Source organism: Schistocerca piceifrons, chromosome X, assembly GCF_021461385.2.
Source record: "Schistocerca piceifrons isolate TAMUIC-IGC-003096 chromosome X, iqSchPice1.1, whole genome shotgun sequence".
NCBI lineage: Eukaryota > Metazoa > Arthropoda > Insecta > Orthoptera > Acrididae > Schistocerca > Schistocerca piceifrons.
This window is the reverse complement of record NC_060149.1, coordinates 310,417,170-310,442,771: the sequence shown is the minus strand read 5'-3', so window position 1 is coordinate 310,442,771 and position 25,602 is coordinate 310,417,170. Positions and strand designations below refer to the sequence as shown.

At 42.7% G+C, this 25,602-nt stretch overlaps 1 protein-coding gene across 1 annotated transcript in view; it reads left to right on the top strand.

Annotated features, from left to right (window-relative positions):
- Nucleotides 1–25,602, top strand: part of LOC124722070 (delta(24)-sterol reductase-like) — a 58,460-nt gene that overhangs the window by 10,341 nt on the left and 22,517 nt on the right. Inside the window, exons 3-6 of the mRNA XM_047247268.1 lie at nucleotides 8,980–9,085; nucleotides 17,069–17,187; nucleotides 17,796–17,890; nucleotides 25,097–25,268. Coding sequence (XP_047103224.1) covers nucleotides 8,980–9,085; nucleotides 17,069–17,187; nucleotides 17,796–17,890; nucleotides 25,097–25,268 — 492 coding nt within the window. The remainder of the gene's footprint in view (nucleotides 1–8,979; nucleotides 9,086–17,068; nucleotides 17,188–17,795; nucleotides 17,891–25,096; nucleotides 25,269–25,602) is intronic.

Genomic DNA, 25,602 nt, shown 5'->3' with positions numbered 1-25,602 from the left:
CTGCCATCTGTGTACGTGCGCATCCCTATCCCATGACTTTTGTCACTTCAGTGTATGTAAAGAAGGTGGAAGAGATTATATTACGCTGCTGACCATTAAAATGCAGCAGCAAGAAAGATAGTAAATACAGAAATTTTACTTATTGTTCGTGTACAGTATAGTAGGAAGAATACATGGTTAAATTGATAGATGATTTGGGGTATACAGGACGCGAACTTGAGCACACAGAGATGACCGTGTTGTGTGCACAATGGAATTCCACACAATCACACCAATCGCTGTGGCAGATAACAGTGAAGAATCCAATGTGGCAACGTTAGTTCTGGTATTTTCATCCAAACGTTGTAAGCATAACCGGGATTTGTCTGTAAAGGGGATATGGTGCTACTCCTGCGTCCAGTGTGGTCGCTGGGCGCACGACTGTCGGCGTATCTCTCTGCTGCTGCGTCAAGGGAAGCCGCGACAGTGTCACTGGGATGCTCCAGATGTTGTTGCATTGTCCATGTCGATACGTGTCTTGCTGCAAACTAGCCCATTTCCTGACCCAAGGTGCGTGACGTGACTGTAAAATCCTGCAAGGCCAAGTGAACAATGTGGTCCTCTCGAGCGCTAGTCGTATGGAGATGCCAACATCCTGGATGGTGTAGCGTATAGCCCTCCTAAAACCATCTGTCCCTTATTCACAATCCTGCCTCAGGCATGGATGTGTGTGATGTCCTTAGGTTAGTTAGGTTTAAGTAGTTCTAAGCTCTAGGGGACTAATGACCTCAGCAGTTAAGTCCCACAGTGCTCAGTGCCATTTGAACCTTATTCACATAACGGTCGTGAGATACCGACAAACACGAGCAGCAACATCGCTGAAAGATAACTTTCAGTCTTGATCGGCAGCTGTCGCATTCCAGCACGTACTGATAGACATTCCCGCTTCTTACACGAGAAATACCACGATTTTCTCACAAACAATTAACATTCGACTGCGATTTCCTGAATGAGATATCAGCCATGAAATCTTTCCTTGTGTATAGAATGCAGATACCGTTATTTCGTGCTCGCCTTCCTTCTCGAAGGGATCCGACTTAATAGTGCTTTAGTGACATACTTGGATTCTTCCTTTTCTTGTGCCTTTGTCCCGCATATACGCAGGACCGGCATAGTTGGTCATGGATTTCATGTGGTTAATTTAAGATGAGGTCGGATGCCTTCCTGTCGCCACCCCGTTGCTCCCGGGACGGAATGTGTGTACCCAAACTGTCCGCGTGTAGTGTTATTCGTGTGAAAGTGTGCGAAAGTTTTCTAAGGTATTGTGAAGCGTGTAACTCCGGTGGGTTTTTGGAACGAGGCCGCTATTCACCTAGTTGGATATAAACCATATCTATTCTGGGCGGCGCATCGACCCACGTTCAGAGACACCCCATGCGGATTTGATCCGGGTCCGGCTCACCACCTCGTCCCCGAAACGGCGCTTTAGCTCGCACGGGAGGGTCTAGCGAGATGGTTGTAATAATATCGTGAAAAAAGACAAATTATTTTCTTACAGTACCTGCCTTGTTACCAGAGTGGAGCGTTTCGAGTAAGCCGGTCTTCCGTTCCCTGAAACCCCAAAGATGTTTAGTAGAAAAGGGAACTGATTTGTTTTGGAGGCACTCAAGACACGAAATTTCCGTTTAAACAGGTGTGTTGTCTTGAATGATAAGCTAACTGATTAAAAAGAATCAGTCTCCTAATAACATGTGAAACACAGACACACACACACACACACACACACACACACACACACACATACACGTAGACAACACACAACACACGAACTTGATGATCACTAAAGAAAAACAGTCATCTTTGATTCCACTATAAACTTAATCATATGAAACAGTATGGGATGTTATCGTTATCGCATAGCGGTCTCTGTGCCAGAAGATAGAATCTACAGGTGAAGAAAAATTCGAGCACTCGGGATTCGGAGCTCGATTCCTCACGTACTAGCAATACAAAAATGTGTCTCACAAAATTTCGTCCTGCTCGTATTTCCACCAGTAAATGGATGTTAATGATTGGCAACCTGGCAACACTACAATAACATGTACAATAACTACCTCTAGCAGCGTATAGGAGTAATACTGTGCAGTTGATGGAGTCGCTGGTCGGGGGTTCGATTCTCGCTTGAGGCATATTTGTTTGTATTTGCTAAATGTAGTCTGGCGTGGTACGGTATCTGGCGTCTTAATTGTCATACAGGGATTGCAGTGGGCCTTTCACAAAACATTTGCACTTGCGTACTTCGAACACAGAAATGGAAGTACAGTTGTTTCCATTGGTCAGATTTTAAAGAAGCCTTTTGCACGTTGTGGACGAGCGAATTGTCTTGCACCACAGCATCAACTAGATTCCAAACCTGTTTTCTGTGTACCTGTGTACCTCCCCCCCCCCCCCCTCCCTTCTCCGTGGTCCCATAGATTAGTGACAACTATTATTCTTGCCACGTTCAGGTCCATTACATTTCGTTAGGGTCATAGGTCACAAGTAGAGCTAGCAACGTACTTTGCAAATAATTTCCAAACTCAGTTACCATTTTTATGTATTACCACCATGAAACAACTAATTATGCCTTTCAACACTGAGATTGATGAGTGCACGCTGTTTAGTAAGTATCACCATGCGTTACTACTACTACTACTACTACTACTATTATTATTGTTATTATCATCATCATCGATGGGAATGTGGAAACGTAACGTCCATTGCCGTTAGGGAAACAATGTGATTCGAAAGAGAACATTTCACAATTGGCAGTGTCGTGATAAATCATGCAGGACAAAAGTTGGAAGAGAGATGATGCGCGTTAGGTGAAATAGTCCGCTGGACAAATGATGTGTTTATACTGTATGAGTTGTTCACCAGACAGGGAATTAGTTGCTAGCGGAGTAACGCGTCCGTGACAGACTTCATGTACATTCGTACACATAGTATTTTCTTCTTGTATTGTTCCAAAAAAGTGTTGCAGACGTATGGCATACACAAACGATGAATATGTGGATATGCTTCTGGACCTTGGTGCATCTGATAATCAGGCTGGTGTCGTCGCTCGAGAACATGCTGCTAGATATCCTGGTCAATGTCACCGAGATAGAAATGTGTTTTGTCGTTTGGAGCTTCGTCTTCGGGAGACAGGTTCTCTCTTTCCACCATCGTGTGACAGAGGTCGTCCACGCATACGCCGTACTCCAGCTACTGAGGAAGCTATTCTGAAGGTCATATGCTAAGAGTCCCAGGGAAGTACACGTGTCGTAGCAAGACAGCTGCGTGTTTCGAAACGCACGGGCGTTGACGTGCTGCAAGAGCGTGGGCTGGGCCCCTATCATTATTCTTTAATACAACACCTACATCCTGCAGATCGCCGTCTGCAGATGCAGTTCTGTGAGTTGTTCCAACAACAACAGGAAGCCAACGACGACTTCCTAAACACTGTAATACGGCCGGATGAAGCGCGTTCACTCGTGAGGGTGTCTGCAATATGCACGATGCCCACCATTGATGTGATGTTAATCCGCACGTCACTCGCGACCATTGATATCATGTTCGCTTTGGCATCAAAGTCTGGGCCGCAATATTGAGAGGCAGGAACTTGGGTCCCTACACGTTCTGTGACCTGTTGCCTACACGGAGATATTATGCATTCCTCCCAAACTATATGCCTGACGCACTCGAAGATGTTCCACTTCATGTTCGATAGAGGTTATGATACCAACATGCTGGCGTACCTCCACACTTTGGAATTATTGTGCGACGGTATTTAAACAGAATATTTCCAGGGAAACGGCTCGGACACGGAGGTCTAATTGTATGGCCTTTACGTTCACCTGACGTAAATTTCCTGGATTTCTTCCTGTGGGGACACTCGAAGGAGCACGTATGTTCTACTCCGCCTACAAATATGGAAGAACTAATGGCGCGTGTTCATGCTGCTATTGTATCTGTGGATGCAGCCATGTTGCGAAGAGTCCAGAGCTTTACGATCCAGAGGGTCGCCCAATGTTTGGACTTGCAGGAGGTTCGCTTTGAGCATCTGCTATGAGGACAACGTATTCTTTTGTAAAAGTCAGCCGGCCGATGTGGCCGAACGGTTCTAGGCGCTTCAGTCTGGAACCACGCGACCGCTACGTCGCAGGTTCGAATACTGCTTCGGGCATGGATGTGTGTGATGTCCTTAGGTTAGCTAGGTTTAAGTAGTTCTAAGTTCTAGGGGACTGATGACCTCAGATGTTCAGTCCCATGGTGCTCAGAGCCATTTGAACCATTTGTAAAAGTCATACGGCCATTAATGTGGAAATTATTAATGTCACTGGTTGCTAATTTGTTACATCTTAGCGGACGTACTGCATGCAGTATAAATGACCAGTAGATATCGAGTTATTTAACTGTGCAATCATCTTTAGCATATCGGAATTGATATTGTGTTTTTTAGTTATTCTGTTCTATAACAGGCCATTTGTTTCTGCTGTCTATCTATGACTTGCCTGACCACATTTTTGTTATGTTCACCTTTACAAAACGCTGTACTTTGTAAATGTCGGATACGTGTGACTTAAGGAATAGTGTATACTACAGTATTATAAGGCAGAATGAAATTGGCAAATAAAAACAAATACCCCTCGATCCAAAATCGATGCCTTGACCTCCTGCATGCTAACCCAAAATGCTATTCACTGCACGGGCTGCACAACACTATTACTATCTTCTGACACAAGTAGTTACCCTGTTTGCGATTACAGTGTTGACAGATTGCCAGTCAAGTGTTGAGTGATCGTGAGATCGTGACGAGGACTGTGACGAGAAATAAGAGGACGACAGGTGCGAAAGTCACTGCAGAAGCGAATGTCGCAATCACGACCCTTGTCAGCACCAAAACAACACGAAGGGAACGCCATAAGCAGGGAACTGCAGGATGAGCTGGAATTTCAGAACCACTCATTAGTGATGCAAATGCCGGTAACGGGAAAACGTGGTAAGAAGCCATAAAACATGAGCTATGGAGCAATCGAAGAACGTAATTTGCTGGGATGAGCCTTGTTTCACTCTGTTTCCAAATTATGCCCGAGTTTACGTCTCAAGAATGAAACATGGCGGAGGTTCGGTGATAATTTGGGCATCCATATCGTGGTATTCCATGGGCTCCATGGTTCTTTACAAGGCCATATTACTGCCAAAGACTGTGTTATCAGGTGTATCTCATGGTGCAACGCTTATCCCGCAATGGTAATGATGCGTTACAAGGCGACCTGACCCCTGATCACACAACTCGCATCGTCCAGGACAGGTTTTGTGAGCACGAGGATCAATAGTCACATTTTTCCTGGCCACCACAGTGACCATATCTCAATATTATTGAGTCTTTGTGATTTACTTTGGAGAGAAGGGTTCGAGGTGGCTGTCAGCCTCCATCATCGTCATCTGAAATTGCCGCAATAATATTATAAGATTAGTTTGTAAACCATACAGCATCTGTATTTATCCATTCCAAGACGACAGAAAGCTGTTTTGAGTGCCAACGGGTTTCCTACACTGTGTTAGGCCTTGGTAATGTCTTTTTTGGTGTTTCTATATTTTTTTCCACTACATGTATATTTAATTAGTTGGCGAGACGCAGGTTTTAACCGCAAGCCAGACGGTAGCATTACGTTTTTGGTTGCAATTATAAAGTGAATCCTCCACGATCATAATATGTGTTACTGCTCTATACTATGCTATACTCTTACGATCACATCGCATAATATGCAACCATTAGTGAAGCCGACAGATCTATCGGTTATCAAATATCGATAAATGTTTCATTCTCCGTCACAGTCTAATAGTCTGTCAGTACTGACTGGCTAGCCACGTTAAGATTACGTGACTGTTCATTCTTCCAACGCTTGGCTGCCACATAATACCTGCAAGACGGTTGATGATGGTATTTGCATTGTCATTTGTAAAGCACCACCTGGGAAACGTCAGGAGAGTCTTATATCTATTTTAAGCTGAGAGGAGAACGATCGAGACCGTGGCAGTCTTATTGTTACAGTGATTCCGGGAACATTCGTAACTAAAGTGGCTGAAAGTGACGATAAATTGTCAGTGGTAAGAGTTAGGTCGCGAGTATTTACTGGGGCTACAACTTTGCGTCCGCCGTTTCCTCTCAAAGTTCGAGGCTTTATTGTGAGCATCTTACAAAACATTTACGTTTCGAAGTATTGGCCATCGCTGGCCACTACTTTCTCCCATCTTTCGGGCAGCATACGAGTCCCGCGGCGGAAGGACTGGGTGTCTTTCGAGAAGATCCATGCATCGATCCAATTTGGCAACTGTTCATATGACAGGAGGCGCTGGGCACCCAAGTCGTGTGCCATTGAATTAAAAAGTTGGTAGTCGAAGTAAATAATGGAGAGTACGGAGGGTGGGGTAGGACTTCCCATTTCAACGTTTCCAGGTATGGTTTGGCGGGTTTTGCGACATGGGGCCGAGCACTGTCATGCTGCAAAATCACCTTTTCATGGCTATCGCTGTATTGTGGCCGTTTGTCTTTCAGTGATCGGCTCAGACACATCAATTGCTTTCGATAACGATCTCCTGCGATTGTTCCCGTCGGTTGCAGTAGCATCGAAAGCTTTCTCTTTTTCACAACCATGCCGGTCTTCAACGTCAAAATCATCGTTCTTGAAGCATGGAAACCATTTTCTGCAAAGTTCTGTCACTAACAGGCGTCTTATCATAGGTTTACCCAGCTTTTTATGAGCCTCAGTCGCAGATTTCTTCATATCAAAGCAGAAAATTGAAACCTCCCGCAGATGACTAGAATTGGGCTCGTAAGTTGACATATTCAGCCGAGAATAACTTTAAGATGCAATCGAAAATCGACTAATATTTTGATAGCGTTATGTTGTAAAATGCCTAAGCTTACTGTATGACACTTACGACCTACGACTTGCGCCACTACTTTCCACTAATGTCGTCTACTGCAAAACGGAGGAAGCAAAGTCGTAGACCTAAAAATTTCAGAGACAGCTACTCAAATACGATCCCCCAGATGTAGGGGAAACTGCGAACAAGTAAAGTTAAAACTGAAAGCTCCTACTCGGCAACCCTTGGTGACAGTGGAAGCAGGCTGTAGCTCGTGACAGCGACGTGATGCTGCGCTGTGTGGCGGCAGCGACTGCTGGGCCGTCTCCCGTGGCAGTAGCGTCAGCGATTTCGTCGGAGTGGACTGTCGCAACATTGCGAATTGTGGCGCACGGCTCTGCTGATGCGGCTGGTGACTTACTTTGTGGGGTGGTGACTTCTATAGCCGCTGTTCTCAGACTGCTAATTGAAAAACAGCATGGAGGGGAAGCAAGGTGTAACGAACAGGCCCAGGGCGGACAAAACGTGTCAGGAAATGGTCAACGTTATTGACGGTGAGCTTTTTGATCTAAGAATACAGCTAAGGTAGTCAGAAGTGATAAAAAAGTAGTCTTGTGTAATGGGGGGGATTACAAAGCTTCAGCGAAAAAATTAAAGCCTGGAAGCCAAATTGGGTTCAAAAATGGCTTCAAGCAATACACCATGTGAGGATATGCGCTGTGTGCAGCTGATGTTAATGATGATCGGCAGCAGCTGAATCGGAATGGCAGACCTGACGTTGTGGAGGTGCTGTAGTGCGAAATAGCATGGTAGATCCTGGATAATACCAACGACGGCATTTCAATTAAGGTTAGCAGCGCATCACTTCATGAGTCAACTTCCATCCGCTGCACGCCGTGAGGTTGCGGCTGAAGGTGGATAAACAACGTAGCGAATAACTGCGAGTGACGCACGGTGAACACAGTACGATTGGCGAACATGAGAGTAAAAGACGTTTTTCAAAGCCGCGCGATTTTTTGATAAAAGTTCGGTCATCAGCTTTTACCTCCGAATGCGGAAATGTTTTGTTAACACTTATCTTTACGCGAGAAAAAAATCGTCGTAATAAAATAAAATAAATCAGAGTTTGTACGTGAAGATGTAAGTGTTCGTTTTTCCCGCGTGCTGTTCGAGAGTGGAACGCTAGAGAAGTAATATGAAGGTGTTGAGAATGTATTCGCAAATTGGGTTCAAAAATGGCTCCAAGCACTATGGGACTTAACATCTGAGGTCATCAGTCCCCTAGACGTAGAGCTACTTAAACCTAACTAACCTAAGGACATCACACACATCAATGCCCGGGGCAGGATTCGAGCCTGCGGCCGTAGCAGCAGCGCGGTTCCGGACTGAAGCGCCTAGGTCCGCTCGGCCACAGCGGCCGGCCGCAAATTGGGACTGCGATTGTATAACAGCTATACGTCTTACTAGTAAAATACGAAAATCTGTTCCTGACCGGTACAAGAAACTGCATATCTCGCTTTACGCGAGTAATCGCCATAACTGCTTTCACTGTCGGGACCGACTCTAACCTCCATATGTCCTAGTGGTTATTTCCCATAGTGCTTGCACACAAATCGTATGATGTCCGCATAGGGAGAGACTTTAGTTTACTCGTCAGACTGCCTTGCTTGGCATTAAACACAGAATTACATGTTCGAATGAACATTGCATCGAACTATACAGACACTGTAAAATACAAACACTGCACAACTGTACTGATTTTGAATGTAGTTTGATGAACCATATGGCAAGCACTAAGTGCGTGTTGCAGAGAAGTGATGAAGATGTATATGTAGATGACAAAAATCGTCTACGACTTAAGAAATGTGTGTTTACCAACTTCTGGAACTTCACACACTCGAACTAATTTTGTAGATGGGCTGTAATTAAAAGTGAAGGGCAACAGATAATTTACATATGTGTTGTTTGCAATACATTTCTGAATGAAAATGAGATATATTTGGGAATGCAAAATGTAATGGCTTTGAATATGTTATACGCTGACGGATAAGCTGAATGAGCTCGTGTTGGACGTGGGAATACTGAAGAGAGTGTGGTGTTGTGCAGACGGTACTGGTGGAGCCAATGGTGAGCATGGGGCAGCTGACGGCACTGCTGCTCTCCTCCGGCTGGACCATCCCCGTTGTCCCGGAACTCGACGACCTCACAGTTGGTAAGCCCGTCCTCAACTCATATTTTATCGCCTCTACTTAAGCTTTACACTGATTCCGTATCGTGGGCTATGGGAACGAACAGAGCCTCGTGTATGCTGAATTCGCCTGAACATATGTGGCACTTTGGGGAAAAAGTAAAGGACGTGAAACAAGATTCCGAAAAAATAAATGATAATTTACTGAATGACATTTGTTCCTATTGTGTGAACGTGGTGCAAATTGGACAGTACATCTACATCTACATACATACTCCGCAATCCACCATACGGTGCGTGACGGAGGGTACCTTGTGGAAAAATGACTACCTATATGCCTCTGTACGAGCCCTAATCTCTCTTATCTTATATTTCTGGTCTTTCCGCGAAATATAAGTTGGCGGCAGTAAAATTGTACTGCAGTCAGCCTCAAATGCTGGTTCTCTCAATTTCCTCAGTAGCGATTCACGAAAAGAACGCCTCCTTTCATCTAGAGACTCCCATCCGAGTTCCTGAAACATTTCCGTAACACTCGCGTGATGATCAAACCTACCAGTAACAAATCTAGCAGCCCGCCCCTGAATTGTTTCTATGTCCTCCCTCAATCCAGCCTGATAGGGATCCCAAACGCTCGAGCAGTACTCAAGAATAGGTCGTATTAATGTTTTATAAGCTGTCTCCTTTACAGATGAACCGCATCTTCCCAAAATTCTACCAATGAACCAAAGACGACTATCCGCCTTCCCCAAAACTGCCATTATATGCTTGTACCACTTCATATCGCTCTGCAATGTTACGCCCAAATATTTAATCGACGTGACTGTGTCAAGCGCTACACTGCTAATGGAGTATCGAAACATTACGGGATTCTTTTTCCTATTCATCTGCATTAATTTACATTTATCTATATTTAGAGTTAGCTGCCATTCTTTACACCAGTCACAAATCCTGTCCAAGCCATCTTGTATCCTCCTACAGTCACTCAACGATGACATCTTCCCGTACACCACAACATCATCAGCAAACAGCCGCACGTTGCTATCCACCCTATCCAAAAGATCATTTATGTAGATAGAAAACAACAGCGGACCTACCAATTTTCCCTGAGGCACTCCAGATGATACCCTCACCTCCGATGAACACTCACCATCGAGGACAACGTACTGGGTTCTATTACTTAAGAAGTCTTCGAGCCACTCACATATTTGGGAACCAATCCCACATGCTCGTACCTTAGTTAGGAGTCTGCAGTGGGGCACCGAGTCAAACGCTTTCCGGAAGTCAAGGAATATGGCATCCGTCTGATACCCTTCATCCATGGTTCGCAAGATATCGTGTGAAAAAAGGGCGAGTTTCGTTTGGCAGGAGCGATGCTTTCTAAAGCCGTGCTGATGCATGGACGGCAACTTCTCTGTCTCAGGGAAATTCATTATATTCGAACTGAGAATGTGTTCGAGAATCCTTCAACAAACCGATGTTAAGGATATTGGTCTGTAATTTTGAGGATCCGTCCTTCTACCCTTCTTATATACAGGCGTCACTTGCGCTTTATTCCAGTCGCTCGGGACTTTACGTTGGGCAAGAGATTCGCGATAAATGCAAGCTAAGTAAGGAGCCAATGCAGTAGAGTACTCTCTGTAAAACCGAATTGGAATCCCATCAAGACCTGGCGATTTATTTATTTTCAACCCATTCAGCTGCTTCACAACCCCAGGGATGTCTATCACTATGTTCTCCATACGAGAATCTGTACGAGACTCAAACGGCGGTATGTTTGTACGATCCTCCTGCGTGAAAGATTTCTCAAATGCTAAATTTAAAATTTCAGCTTTCGTTTAGCTTTCTTCCGTTGTCAGGCCCGACACCGTCAGGTGGATTGCGGAGTATGGATGTAGTTGTAGATCAGTGGTTTTCATAATGAAGATGTTGATTAACGCTATGTACTCTCTCCAGTGGACACTCCCAGTAATAAATAACTGCTCAAATGACTTGGTCAGCCAGTATTGAACGAGTAAAGATTTTTAAAAAATGTATTCTGCGGTTTAGGATTACGAATAACAGTATTTCTTTTTAAATTGTATGTCCTACAATATATTATGCAGTGCAGTAGTATTACTATAGAAAAATAGTATTTCGTTTTAAATTTACTGTTCTCTATTTATAATGAATGGCAGAGATTTTTTTGTTCCCAATGGAGATCAGTGGAATTGTGAGGAGGCGTATTGGGTGGGAGGGGAGGGGGAAGGGGGATTGCAAAATTTTATTGATTATTCGTATCAGTAATATTTAGATTGGTAACGGATGGAAAGAGGAAGGAGATTTAGTGTTTAGCTTCCCGTCGACGACGAAGTCATTGGAGACGGAGTGATTGCGTGGTTTAGTATATTGTCACATTATGTAAAGCTGACAGAGCTATGTAATTATTATGTGGGTCAGAGGAAAAACATGTGTTTCTGTGATAGGTGTGCAAGTGTTCCTTACAGTAATATCACGTCCTCGTGAAATAAAACGCTATTTGTGACGTCATCGGCAACGAAGAGTAGTATTCGGTTTCGAGCAAAGAAGTAGAAGTTCACAAACCATATGGCAGATGTGAGTTTACATGAATACAAACTGAGTAACTATCTCTCGGAAAATCGGAGGCAAGGCGCCGGGCTTAACAGAGATTGTACTACGTGGCAGATACAATAAACACCCTGTTTAGTTCTCAAGATTTCTTGTCTCTGTGGTTTCTTCGACATCACATAAATGAATTTCAGACAGCGTGGAAGTTACCTAGCAGCTTCCCGTGCACTATCCCACGGTCGGTTTCATACCTACTTGGACGGTACCCTCACTGTCTATAGGACGTTAAAATGCAACACACGAAAAAAAACGCAGTATCACTCTCATCCATCTGTAACTTTGGCAGTGACATTCATTTGTGTATATCTTATAAAGTACTAATTCATCAAGTAAGTATTCAGTTGAAATTATCAACATCTGAACACTTAAAAACGCACAGGTTGTGGAAGACACTGAAACCGGAGCTTAACTACATAAAAGCAAGATGCTCAGACGCTAGTGATGACAATATCTCTTTTAACGAAGAACCAGATTCTTTGCCATATTAAGAAATTTGGTAGTAACGTTTAGACGTACACTAAAATATATAAATTCTTAAGAAAAGCTTTTTAAACAATAAAGATGACTACTCCAAAGCCATGCATAACACCTACGATTCGTCCCATTTAGCAATAAGTTAGTGTAAACTTTGTGACGTACATTGGATGGTCGTTGAAAATAAATGGAACAAACATGTTATTCACTGCAGGAAAGCCAGGCAATTAATAGGAACTGTACCAGTTCACTTGAATCTGTGATGGATGTAATAATATTTATTGTTAACCCGTCACTCGAATTAAATGTAGAGGAAATATCCTATAGTTATATACTGGGTACTTCTCCTAAAAATCATCAGGCGTATTTTTATGGTATTCCAGCAAATACTAGCAATTTAGTTTCTGCGATGTGTAAATAGAGGTAGTCTCAACAAGTGTTGTGCAGTGTTACGTGGCTTTATGCTTAATTACAGACTTACTATTTCATCAGTTGATTTGTTTTCACTACGTAACGCCCGCTGTTTACGTTTTTCTTCGTTGCTGAGCGATGTATCACTTTCCGTTCTGACGCCGCAACTCTTCCTTTCCTATATCTTTACTACTTTTTATCTATATAAATGATGTACTATTGGTTTTGTCGTTTAACAACTTTTTAATAACTGTGGAAGTATTACAGGCATCAGGTCCCACCTAATGTGTCACCCGCCTATACGCTTTACATGAACCTTTTAAGACTCGATCGATCTGTTTACAAAGAGAAAGCAGAATATCTCTTCCTTTGACGTTGTCCAACAACGAAATAGGAAGCTCGACGCCCTCGCGGCCCAGACTCTTCCATGGCTCGCGGTAGTTTTTGCAGCATTCGCTTTATTCTTTGCCCACTTGCCGCCACGTCGAACTTTCGTGGTGATCGTTGGGCAACGTCTTCCACGTTATCTGCATCATAAATAAACTTTCTTCCCACAGTATTTCTGAAAACCCAAAAACAAACTTAAAGAACATAATAATAATAACTGTTCTTACACTTATTCGTATAAGTCTTGGTCGATTTAATGTGTGGTGGGACAGGCCTAAGCCTTGTGACACCACAGTTGCTCATTGCGTCCTCCATGTTTCGCCTAGTGTCGACGGAAAATGTCCGTTTGTTTCTACTTACAAGCAGAGTATTTTAGAGCGAAATTTTATAAGCCTATTTGATAGAGCCGCCTCATAGTAGTCTAGTGCGATATAAAGTTTAACTATGTGCATTAACAGGGGCAGCAAAACACGACGTGTAAACAGTACTCCAGCAGTGAGTTTCGTAGTTCAGCCTTATTTAAGCAGCAAGGCGAGTGCATCGCTGCTGTTGGGCGCTACGCTGGTGAGACTGACGGAGAGTTGTGACGGCGTATTTGTGCTGTGGCGAGAGCAGAAAACATTCTCGCGCGCCGTTCTTAACGACGCGAAGCTATTTTTCCGTGTTTCACGCCACAGCATGGGCGAAGGCTAACGAGCAAAATAAACGAATGCCGTCACAGCAAAGGGTCCATCGGTGGTACAGCTCGCTGAACTCGCTGATCGACCACAGAAGCGGTAAGAAGGCGATCGTACGCCTGTCCCTCCTTTGCACATCAAGTGCAAAGGCGTAGGGTGGGCAGAGCGGTACCACAAGATGTCGGACTGCCGAATTTCGAATTAGGCGTCGAGCCTATTGAGTCAGATGCCTTTATCGAGCTGCAGGCAGCGGACATGGTCGACCGCAGGGCACTCAAGAGCGCTGTAGTGGCCCACATCGTGGACGAAGCAGAAAAGAAGATATCGACAAATTAGCGTGAGAATACGACCAAAGCGCTCCTCTCTTGAGCTGCCTTAACACCAACGAAGCTGCGCCACTAGAGCCTTGCCGCCTGACCTGCTGACGAGCGGGGAGTTGCCACGGCCCGCAGCTCAGGAAAATCGCGCTGGAGGATGAAGCTGCAGCCAACATGGGCCTGCTGCTGCGCCCAGTCACTGACAAAGCGGAGCAGAGGTGGCCCCGCAGCAGAGGGCTGTGTATCGAGCTGTATGATACCCACAATTAACGTAACTTACCCTTGGGTAATCTGTCGCAGATAGCAAGCAATCCGCTACTGCTCTTACTACCCTTCCAGACCAACGCGGAAGTGTTTTCCCATGGCGCTTGCTATGCCACATTTTCCCTCTGCTCTTAAACTCATTATTCTTCAAACGTTTTCGTCCAATTTCTATCTGCTAAAGGGGCCCATATTAGGAGTAATCGTACACAGACATACGGACAACATCACAGTACCGCATCATGTGATAACCTCGATTCAAGTAAGTAACCAATGCAGAGCTGACTTCGTACGCTGTAAGGAGTTGAAAAATGGTTGCATGCATTCGTGCCAGGGTAGTATTTAATAGCTTCCTGATAACCTGAAATTTTCGAACCAGGGGAAGTTTCTAATTACTGATTGGTTGGAATGCTCCTCCCATTATTCCTCGAAAATGTTCCGTATCAATATCTTTATATCGCAGGATAACACATTAAGACAGGATAAGACAGTAGCTGCCAGTGGGCACTGATTTGTATCACTGGGGAAAATTGAAAATTTGTGCCAGACTAGGATTCGAGCCCGGGTTTCGTGCTGACTAGGCAGATGTGCTAACATTCAGAAACAGTGGTCATCGCAACTACACGTACTGCCATAGCGCTCCTCTCGTCAGTCTCAATTTCTCAGCTTATCCACACACTGCTGTCCACTACCCTCATTACTAGATACATTCCGCCTATTACGATAAGAGTTCGACTTAGTGTACATCTGATCTGTAGGGACCATTGGCCGCCCTCGCCTTCATTATATATCTGTTCTTCCAGACATGTCTGAATTTTCAGTTGTCATTAATTTCTTTGTATTTTGATTTACAGTAACTACAGGACAGACACCACATATATATAATTAAGACGAGGACGGCCAATAATCCATTCAGCGCAGGTACATACCACGCTCGAGCTCTTACGAGAATCGGCAGAATGTCGTAAGTAATGAGGATAATGGACAACGGCCACATCAGTAGTGTGTGGGTAAACTGAGAATTTCGGTCTGACGGGGAAGTGTTGGGGTTGTCCGTGCACTTGAAACGACCACTTTGTCCGTGTGACGTAGTGGTCAGCATTAAAGCCCTGGATATACCGAGCTTGAAGAATCCGCCGTTTTGAATCCCAGTAGTATATGTTTCGTGAGGGGTAGGAAAGTAAATCAGAGAATTTTGCTTAATTCTATTGTTCCACAGTGTCAAATGGTTGGGTGTGCAGCTCCAAACTGTTCATATAATAGCAGACATGGTCGCCGTAAGTTTCATCGGTTGCCTTCAGATATAGGTTGGTGTAAAAGGTGGCTTGTAAACACAAGGCGCAAAGATTGAACACCAGAATCGAGCAACTATTTGTGGAATGTAAGTAAAAAGTCTTTTTTTCTTTGTTTTAAAGATAGAACTGCTCACAGAGAGGTGGTAATGAAATTATGTATGTACGATGTGTGTTAATTTTAAACTTGCTGCAGATTATGTGCACATAACACGACGTGACATTGTACGTTTAAAGTAAGCTACTTTTCTTTATTTCACTTACAATGACTGAGTAAAACCGCAAGTGCCGGCCGTAGTGGCCGAGCGGTTCTAGGCGCTACAGTCTGGAACCGCGCGACCGCTACGGTCGCAGGTTCGAATCCTGCCTCGGGGATGGATGTGTGTGATGTCCATAGGTTAGTTAGGTTTAAGTAGTTCTAAGTTCTAGACTGATGACCTTAGAAGTTAAGTCCCATAGTGCTCAGAGTCATTTGAACCATTTTTAAAACCACAAGTCATCCTAAGGAGCTGTTAATTTTATAGAAACAGTAAATTAATGATACTTTACCGCAGCTTGTTGGTAATTACAAAATATTTGCAGTTTTTTGCTTTTTAAATAACTTCTAACAGATTTCTTTTATAACTTTCGAAATAGTCAATAAAATTGGGGTCATTAATATACTTTGAGTACTCACGCAATTCCCTCTTGTGCTGATATGAAATTTTTATGCCTGTTGTGTTCCATTTTAACATTATTCCGTAATTGTTTACGAATGTAACTCCCACTTACCGTAAACGTAAGTGGATGTACCATACATAAACCAGAAAATACGATATTTGTGACGCATTTTAACTGTATTTGGTAAATATGTAGAACAGCAACGTATGATTTACATGGAACGTAACATCTCGAAATACTCGTCTAATCAACTACTTTAATTTGCTTGCCTCTTCAAGTCATATGTAAGTCGATACATTTACTACGCTGTAATATTATCTGCTCAAGGAATGTACATTTGATGGCATCAAGAGCATATTCAAAAGTGTAAGTGTTCGGTAGAGTTTAAACGAGCGCCTTGAACGTGGGAATCAAAATGGCGGATTGTTCAGCTTGTACTATACAGTGCTCTAATTAGCATGTCACCTAGTAAGCAGGAGGCCCGGGTTCGAATCCCCGTCTGGCACACATTTTCAGCTTTCACCGTTCATGTGAATCAATGTCCACTGGCAACTAATGTCTATAATTCATAGTAGCTGCAGAATCATACTGGTATCTGTTCTTTCGGACATGTCAGAAAGAACGGACACCACATATATATAGTTTATTAACTGTTGTTTTAGCGGGAATTAGCACACAAAAACAAACATTCAACGAACTTGAGAAACATGAAAAACAAGTAGAACAAAAGTCACAGTTTACATAGATAGGAGGAACTTACTAACATTTCAATTCATAGACTAAATTAACATAACTTTTGGGTGTTGTTTAGAAAGTAGGAAGGGAGAAGCTTGTCGTAAAAACACGTGCTAATTTTTTCTGTAAAGTACTTCAGTCCAAGTAATAAAAGTGGTTGCTTTGTAGGAGGCCTTGTGATGGGTACTGGGGTGGAGAGCTCTTCGCACAAGCACGGCCTCATCCAGCACATCTGCGTGTCCTATGAGCTTGTCTTGGCTGACGGCAGTGTTGTTGTCTGTGATAAGGTAAGCGCTGGTCCATACTGAATATTTAACAAATCCTCTCAGGAGTGGTGGAGACCGATAATACTTAAGAGATACACCAGTAGGAAACACATCTTTTGTAACTGGCGGTATCGTCCCTTTAATGAATTTTCTCCTGGGATCATACCGCTAGGAATTCCAAGGATTTGAAAAAGCTGGAATAGTTTCAGAGATAACTGACTGGGCTGATGACGAAGACTACTGTGACCTTCTTAAGCTTATATCAAAGTTGTGGGGCGCTACAATGAATAAAATTTGCAATTCTAATTTATTTATTACATTATGAACATATTTTTTTAAACTCAAACTGCTTTTCCAAGTACAGTTAAATTTAAAAACTTAAGCTTACCAATGAACTGTTTTTACATCCGTATACTTGATCTTATATAGATGGTTCTTCCATTCTCCTACCGTTTTTAAAGCTTGTGTCACAGATATTTTATGTAACCGATATGTAAATTTGTTATTAAATTTTGTTTTGTTAAAATATTAGTGAAATCTTTCTAAGTTGTTGTAGAATATGTGTTTTGTTGGAATCGCAAACATTCTTCTAAGAAAACAGTGACGTCAAAAGCTACTTTTTGCTGCAGGAGAACAACGCAGACCTGTTTTACGCAGTCCCTTGGTCTTATGGGACTCTGGGTTTCCTTACTGCAGTCGAATTCAGAATCATCCCGTCCAAAAAGTAAGTCTGTGGCATTTACTAGAAAAAAAATGAACTGCAAAATCTTACACATATCAGATTAATACAAGAAAGACTGCTTGGTCATCGAAGATATAATTAAAAGAGCATAGTGTAAATTAAGTTACTTCGTTGACCATTTACTTTCATTTTTAACTTCTGAGTTTTCAAGACTGAATATTTTAATGTTAGAATGTTCCCAGCCGCGCGGAGTAGCGGCGCGGTTAGAGGCGCCGTGTCACGAATCGGGCGGCCCCTCCCGCCGGAGGTTCGAGTCCTCCCTCGGGCATGGGTGTGTGTGTTGTCTTTAGCGTAAGTTAGTTTAAATAGTGTGTACGTCTAGGGATCGATGACCTCAGCAGTTTGGTCCCATAGTAATTCACACACATTTGAACATTTTGATTTGAATGTTCCTAATAATCTAATAATGCAAGTAATAAATTAGAAAACATCAGTAGTATACAAAAATTACGTACAGTGGGCAGCAAAAAAGCATTAAGAACAGCTGCACCACGGAGGAGCATACATTACTGTTCCTCTGTTACTCACAGCTGATGATTTAGTATTGTTGCTTGATGACTGTATGTACATTACCAGACCTCAAAAAATAGAGTTTTTGTAATTTCTATATTAGAGGCATAAAAATGAATGCCTTCATGTTATACAGTTGGGCTGCCAAGTTTTTTGTGAGAAGACTGTAAGACTATTCACTTCGAGTTTTAAAAATAGAGCACCGCCATGCGTTTTACGTTCAAGCACAGGGGAGCATCATAGGAATAATGCTAATGCTTTTATTTCGGTGGTTGCGTCTCCTGCCACACTATTACAGGGTTTAAGATACACCTATGCTGTGTACCTACACAGCACTAGCAACTATAGAAGTAGTTACATTAATATTTAATTTCTTAAGATAAGAAAGAAACAAACTATAGATGAGTCTAAACTGAGTAGTTCGCAGTAAGGTATCAATGGTTTGAAATAAGTGTTTCAAGCGGTATGAGGTGTGTATGTGCACATGTATGTAAACTGATTACGTTTTCTAACAAACGACTGCCTGCAGAGACGTCGACGGTGGCGCTCTCTTGGAAAACGATACGAAATCGTTCTAATATGTCCAGGGCGGATTTTATCGCTCTTCGCACTACATCATACGTTGTTGAAAATGATGCGTTACTTACGCACGTGCCTTTAACACAAGGAGCAGCAGGATTTAGTGCTTAGAAGGCAAAAAGTATGTAGAATGGAAATTTTAGCAACAGACATCATCAAGAAATTTGCGTCAGGTCGGGGTGGAAAAAATATAAAAACACCTCATGGACAAAAATATAAGAACACCACGAGAAATGCGTGCTTCGACTTAAATGCAAATGCTAGCCAAACCTGCACTTTGCACTGTTGTATTTGACCACGAACGGCTCTGTGCAATGTCCTCAAAAAGTTGCAAGTGTCAGTCGTGATCAAACATTGTTCTGTGTAGCTGTGAGTGCATTGTGATGGAGCATGGAAAAATTGTTGATGCTCGTATGGTGGGTGATTCTGTAACCAAGTTAGCAGAAGCGATTTGTGTTTCAAGAAAACCCGTATCGAAGATTCGTACCGCATACAAAGCGGTAAAACCTCATCCGTCACAACGCAGACGAAAGTGTGCGTTGAGTGATCGTGACGGACTTTAATTGAAGAGCATTTTGACTAAAAATTAGGGAGCGACAGTTGCAAAAGTCGCTGCAGAACTGAATGTAACAGGCAATCGCAGAGCGAGGTGGAATTCTCAGATCACTCATTAGTTGGACAAATGTCCGTGACAGGAAAATGTGGTGCCGAAGCCATAAAAACTGGAATCTGGAGCAATGGAAAAATGTAATTTGGTCGAATGAGTTTTGTTTTAGACGGCTTACAACTTCCAGCCCAGTTTGTCTCTCAAGAGCGAAATATTGCGGATGTTCGATGATGATTTGGGCATCCGTATTGTGGTATTCCATGTTTCCCGTGATTACTCTGCAAGGTCGAATTACTCCCAAGGATTTTGTGACAATTTTATTTGATCAGGTCCATTCCATGGTACAGCGTTTCTTCTCCAGTGGTGCTGCTGTGTTGGTTCAAATGGTTCTGAGCACTACGGGACTTTAACATCTGAGGTTATCAGTCCCCTAGAACTTAGAACTACTTAAACCTAACTAACCTAAGAACGTCACACACATCCATGCCCGAGGCAGGATTCGAACCTGCGACCGCAGCGGCCGCGCGGTTCCAGACTGAGGCGCCTAGAACCGCTCGGCCACACCGGCCGGCGCTGCTGAGTTTCAAGACGACAAATTAGCATACGAAAATATGAATAAATGAACTGAAATGTCAGTAAACAAATTTAAATATTAAGTCGTATCGCATGCGCGGGCTAACACTGGAGCATAGCCGTCATTTATACCACTATTTTGCTGTTGGTGTACAGAACTCCACTAGAACTCAAGAGCGACTGGTCCGTAGGGTTCTAGCTGACTTTCTCGTTGTCCAACAGGCATTTGAGAAAGTGAGCAACATATTTGTGATACACCAGTTGGAACAAAGCGGATCATGACGTGTTTTTGTCATGCCTGTTGTGGAATAACGTAAAGCCACTTATCTCAGTAGTGAGTGAGACCAGATCTGTGTTATGAAGATGCAGTGTTGTTATTTCAAGCTGCTCTCAACGTAATGACGTTAAAACTCTCCGTGCGAACCGCGCTGAAGGGCAATAAAGTAGAATGAGATTTGGTGACTTGCGGTGAAGCTATACGACAGTCAAGTATTTTCAAATTACAAAAAATATGAGTATGCTCTGGGGACGCTTGGTACTTAGAAAGCCCTAGTGAACATTTCCTGAAGCGCCTGCCTTATTTGTCACACGGTTTGTTGTTTGTTGTGGTCTTCAGTCCTGAGACTGGTTTGATGCAGCTCTCCATGCTACTCTATCCTGTGCAAGCTTTTTCATCTCCCAGTACCTACTGCAACCTACATCCTTCTGAATCTGCTTAGTGTATTCATCTCTTGGTCTCCCTGTACGATTTTTACCCTCCACGCTGCCCTCCAATACTAAATTGGTGATCCCTTGATGCCTCAGAACATGTCCTACCAACCGACCCCTTTTTCTGGTCAAGTTGTGCCACAAACTTCTCTTCTCCCCAATCCTATTCAATACTTCCTCATTAGTTATGTGATCTACCCATCTAATCTTCAGCATTCTTCTGTAGCACCACATTTCGAAAGCTTCTATTCTCTTCTTGTCCAAACTATTTATCGTCCATGTTTCACTTCCATACGTGGCTACACTCCATACGAATGCTTTCAGAAATGACTTCCTGACACTTAAATCAATACTGGATGTTAACAAATTTCTCTTCTTCAGAAACGCTTTCCTTGCCACTGCCAGCCTACATTTTATATCCTCTCTACTTCGACCATCATCAGTTATTTTGCTCCCCAAATAGCAAAACTCCTTTACTACTTTAAGTGTCTCATTTCCTAATCTAATTCCCTCAGCATCACCCGACTTATTTAGACTACATTCAATTATCCTCGTTTTGCTTTTGTTGATGTTCATCTTATATCCTCCTTTCAAGACACTGTCCATTCCATTCAACTGCTCTTCCAAGTCCTTTGCTGTCTCTGACAGAATTACAATGTCATCGGCGAACCTCAAAGTTTTTACTTCTTCTCCATGAATTTTAATACCTACTCCGAATTTTTCTTTTGTTTCCTTTACTGCTTGCTCAACATACAGATTGAACAACATCGGGGAGAGGCTACAACCCTGTCTTATTCCCTTCCCAACCACTGCTTCCCTTTCATGTCTCTCGACTCTTATAACTGCCATCTGGTTTCTGTACAAATTGTAAGTAGCCTTTCGCTCCCTGTCTTTTACCCCTGCCACCTTTAGAATTTGAAAGAGAGTATTCCAGTCAACATTGTCAAAAGCTTTCTCTAAGTCTACAAATGCTAGAAACGTAGGTTTGCCTTCCCTTAATCTTTCTTGTAAGATAAGTCGTAAGGTCAGTATTGCCTCACGTGTTGCAGTGTTTCTACGGAATCCAAACTGATCTTCCCCGAGTTTGGCTTCTACTAGTTTTCCATTCGTCTGTAAAGAATTCGTGTTAGTATTTTGCAGCTGTGACTTATTAAACTGATAGTTCGGTAATTTTCACATCTGTCAACACCTGCTTTCTTTGGGATTGGAATTATTATATTCTTCTTGAAGTCTGAGGGTATTTCGCCTGTTTCATACATCTTGCTCACCAGATGGTAGAGTTTTGTCAGGACTGGCTCTCCCAAGGCCGTCAGTAGTTCCAATGGAATGTTGTCTACTCCGGGGGCCTTGTTTCGACTCAGGTCTTTCAGTGCTCTGTCAAACTCTTCACGCAGTATCGTATCTCCCATTTCATCTTCATCTACATCCTCTTCCATTTCCATAATATTGTCCTCAAGTACATCGCCCTTGTATAGACCCTCTATATACTCCTTCCACCTTTCTGCTTTCCCTTCTTTGCTTAGAACTGGGTTTCCATCTGAGCTCTTGATATTCATACAAGTCGTTCTCTTATCTCCAAAGGTCTCTTTCATTTTCCTGTAGGCAGTGTCTATCTTACCCCTAGTGAGATAAGCCTCTACATCCTTACATTTGTCCTCTAGCCATCCCTGCTTAGCCATTTTGCACTTCCTGTCGATCTCATTTTTGAGACGTTTGTATTCCTTTTTGCCTGCTTCATTTACTGCATTTTTATATTTTCTCCTTTCATCAATTAAATTCAATATTTCTTCTGTTACTCAAGGATTTCTACTAGCCCTCGTCTTTTTACCTACTTGATCCTCTGCTGCCTTCGCTACTTCATCCCTCAAAGCTACCCATTCTTCTTCTACTGTATTTCTTTTCCCCATTCCTGTCAATTGTTCCCTTATGCTCTCCCTGGAACTCTGTACAGCCTCTGGTTCTTTCAGTTTATCCAGGTCCCATCTCCTTAAATTCCCACCTTTTTGCAGTTTCTTCAGTTTTAATCTACAGGTCATAACCAATAGATTGTGGTCAGAGTCCACATCTGCCCCTGGAAATGTCTTACAATTTAAAACCTGGTTCCTAAATCTCTGTCTTACCATTATATAATCTATCTGATACCTTTTAGTATCTCCAGGGTTCTTCCATGTATACAACCTTCTTTCATGATTCTTTAACCAAGTGTTAGTTATGATTATGTTGTGCTCTGTGCAAAATTCTACCAGGCGGCTTCCTCTTTCATTTCTTAGCCCCAATCCATATTCACCTACTATGTTTCCTTCTCTCCCTTTTCCTACACTCGACTTCCAGTCACCCATGACTATTAAATTTTCGTCTCCCTTCACAATCTGAATAATTTCTTTTATTTCATCATACATTTCTTCAATTTCTTCGTCATCTGCAGAGCCAGTTGGCATATAAACTTGTACTACTGTAGTAGGTGTGGGCTTCATATTTATCTTGGCCACAATAATGCGTTCACTATGCTGTTTGTAGTAGCTTACCCGCATTCCTACTTTCCTATTCATTATTAAACCTACTCCTGCATTACCCCTATTTGATTTTGTGTTTATAACCCTGTAGTCACCTGACCAGAAGTCTTGTTCCTCCTGCCACCGAACTTCACTAATTCCCACTATATCTAACTTCAACCTATCCATTTCCCTTTTTAAATTTTCTAACCTACCTGCCCGATTAAGGGATCTGACATTCCACGCTCCGATCCGTAGAACGCCAGTTTTCTCTCTCCTGATAACGACATCCTCTTGAGTAGTCCCCGCCCGGAGATCCGAATGGGGGACTATTTTACCTCCGGAATATTTTACCCAAGAGGACGCCATCATCATTTAATCATACAGTAAAGCTGCATGCCCTCGGGAAAAATTACGGCTGTAGTTTCCCCTTGCTTTCAGCCGTTCGCAGTACCAGCACAGCAAGGCCGTTTTGGTTATTGTTACAAGGCCAGATCAGTCAATCGTCCAGACTGTTGCCCTTGCAACGACTGAAAAGGCTGCTGCCCCTCTTCAGGAACCACACGTTTGTCTGGCCTCTCAACAGATACCCCTCCGTTGTGGTTGCACCTACGGTACGGCTATCTGTATCGTTGAGGCACGCAAGCCTCCCCACCAACGGCAAGGTCCATGGTTCATGGGGGGGGGGACACGGTTTAGAGATTATTATTAGATGCAGAGATAAAGGACGGAGTACTTGGGGTGTCGCTGAGCCACTTTTAATAATCACACGGTTTAGAGATTATTAAATCTGGCTCAGCGACATCCCAAGTACTCCGTCCTTTATCTCTGCATCCCTCGGAGATGTGCCAGCAGCCTAGATTGAAGTATTGGGACCCTATCTCTCTAGTTAGAGTGTACATCGAAGCTGAGTTTAGATTATCACTAAGCAGTGTAAGGTGATAGTTAAATACCTTCTTATTTCAAGCACCATTTACTAGTAACATTTATACTTCAATCTGTTACGTTTTGAGCTGTTGAATGCATGACTAGACCCTGAATTCGTTCAACTTAAAAAGGAATTTGTTATTTCAGTAATGGTAGTATTTAAATTAATGTTTGACCCTTTCTGTACTGGGTGTGATGCAGAGTACTGGCACATGTTGTAAATCATCTAAATGAAAAGAAACACTGAACCATTTTCAAGGTCCAGATATCTATACAGTAATTGAAATTTGTCAAAAGTAGTAAGTAAATAATCGTAACAGATACAAAAAATGCTCGCACGCCAGTAAATCTACTTTTAGGGCTAATTTTCTCGTTTCACTGGAATTATGTCATAGTTAGAAATATTATTAGTTTCAGATGGCTAAATGTGTTATTAAAACATAACTGGCAACAATGAAGGGAGAAGGTAACAGGAGAATCCAAATGTGCTGCTAAGGTATATGATTTGTAAACACTGTCACTCAAACTGATGACGGTAACTCTATCTGCAAGTATTCTCTTGTCCATTATTGCTTATTCTCTGCAGTAAAATAAAGAGAACTCCACTGAGGATTTTGTAATATCACAGAAGCATATGTAGGAATTAGTGAACCGAAGGCGGGATCCTCAAATATATTTTCTGTTCAAGCAAATACAGACGTAGACAGTGAACTTTTTGGGTAAAGAGCTTCAAGATGAATGTTATTTTCTGTGTATCAAAGATCATGTGTTGATGGGAGGTTTCTGTTGCAGGTATGTGAAACTCGATTATAAACCCGTCAAATCTCTAGACGAAACGGTGAAAGTTTTCTCAGAGGCGGCAGCCAGGAAAGAAGGAAACATGTTCATCGAGGGTCTGCAGTTCAGCTTGAACGAGGGCGTCATCATGGTTGGCAACATGGTGGACGATTATGAACCTGGCAAGGTACGATAGAAGATATAGCTGCTTACCGTGCTCAGGCTTAAAGACCTGCGGGTAGTCGACATAGAAACATTTACGTCACACAGAGGTAAAAAAAATAAAGACCATATGCTATGAGCGTCCAGAGGCACCGCCAAGCTTGTTCAGGCACCTGTTTATAAAAAACGAGCCTAAAACAGTCACAGCCGCCATTTCTTCGTAGAGGAGAATGTTTTAGCGTGGAACACATTTCAGACTTTCGTCTCTAGACAACTCTGTAGTAGAAGTTTAATATAGTTTTTTCTTCCATTTTTAAATGATGGCATTCACTTTTTACATGCTACATACTTTTTCTGAA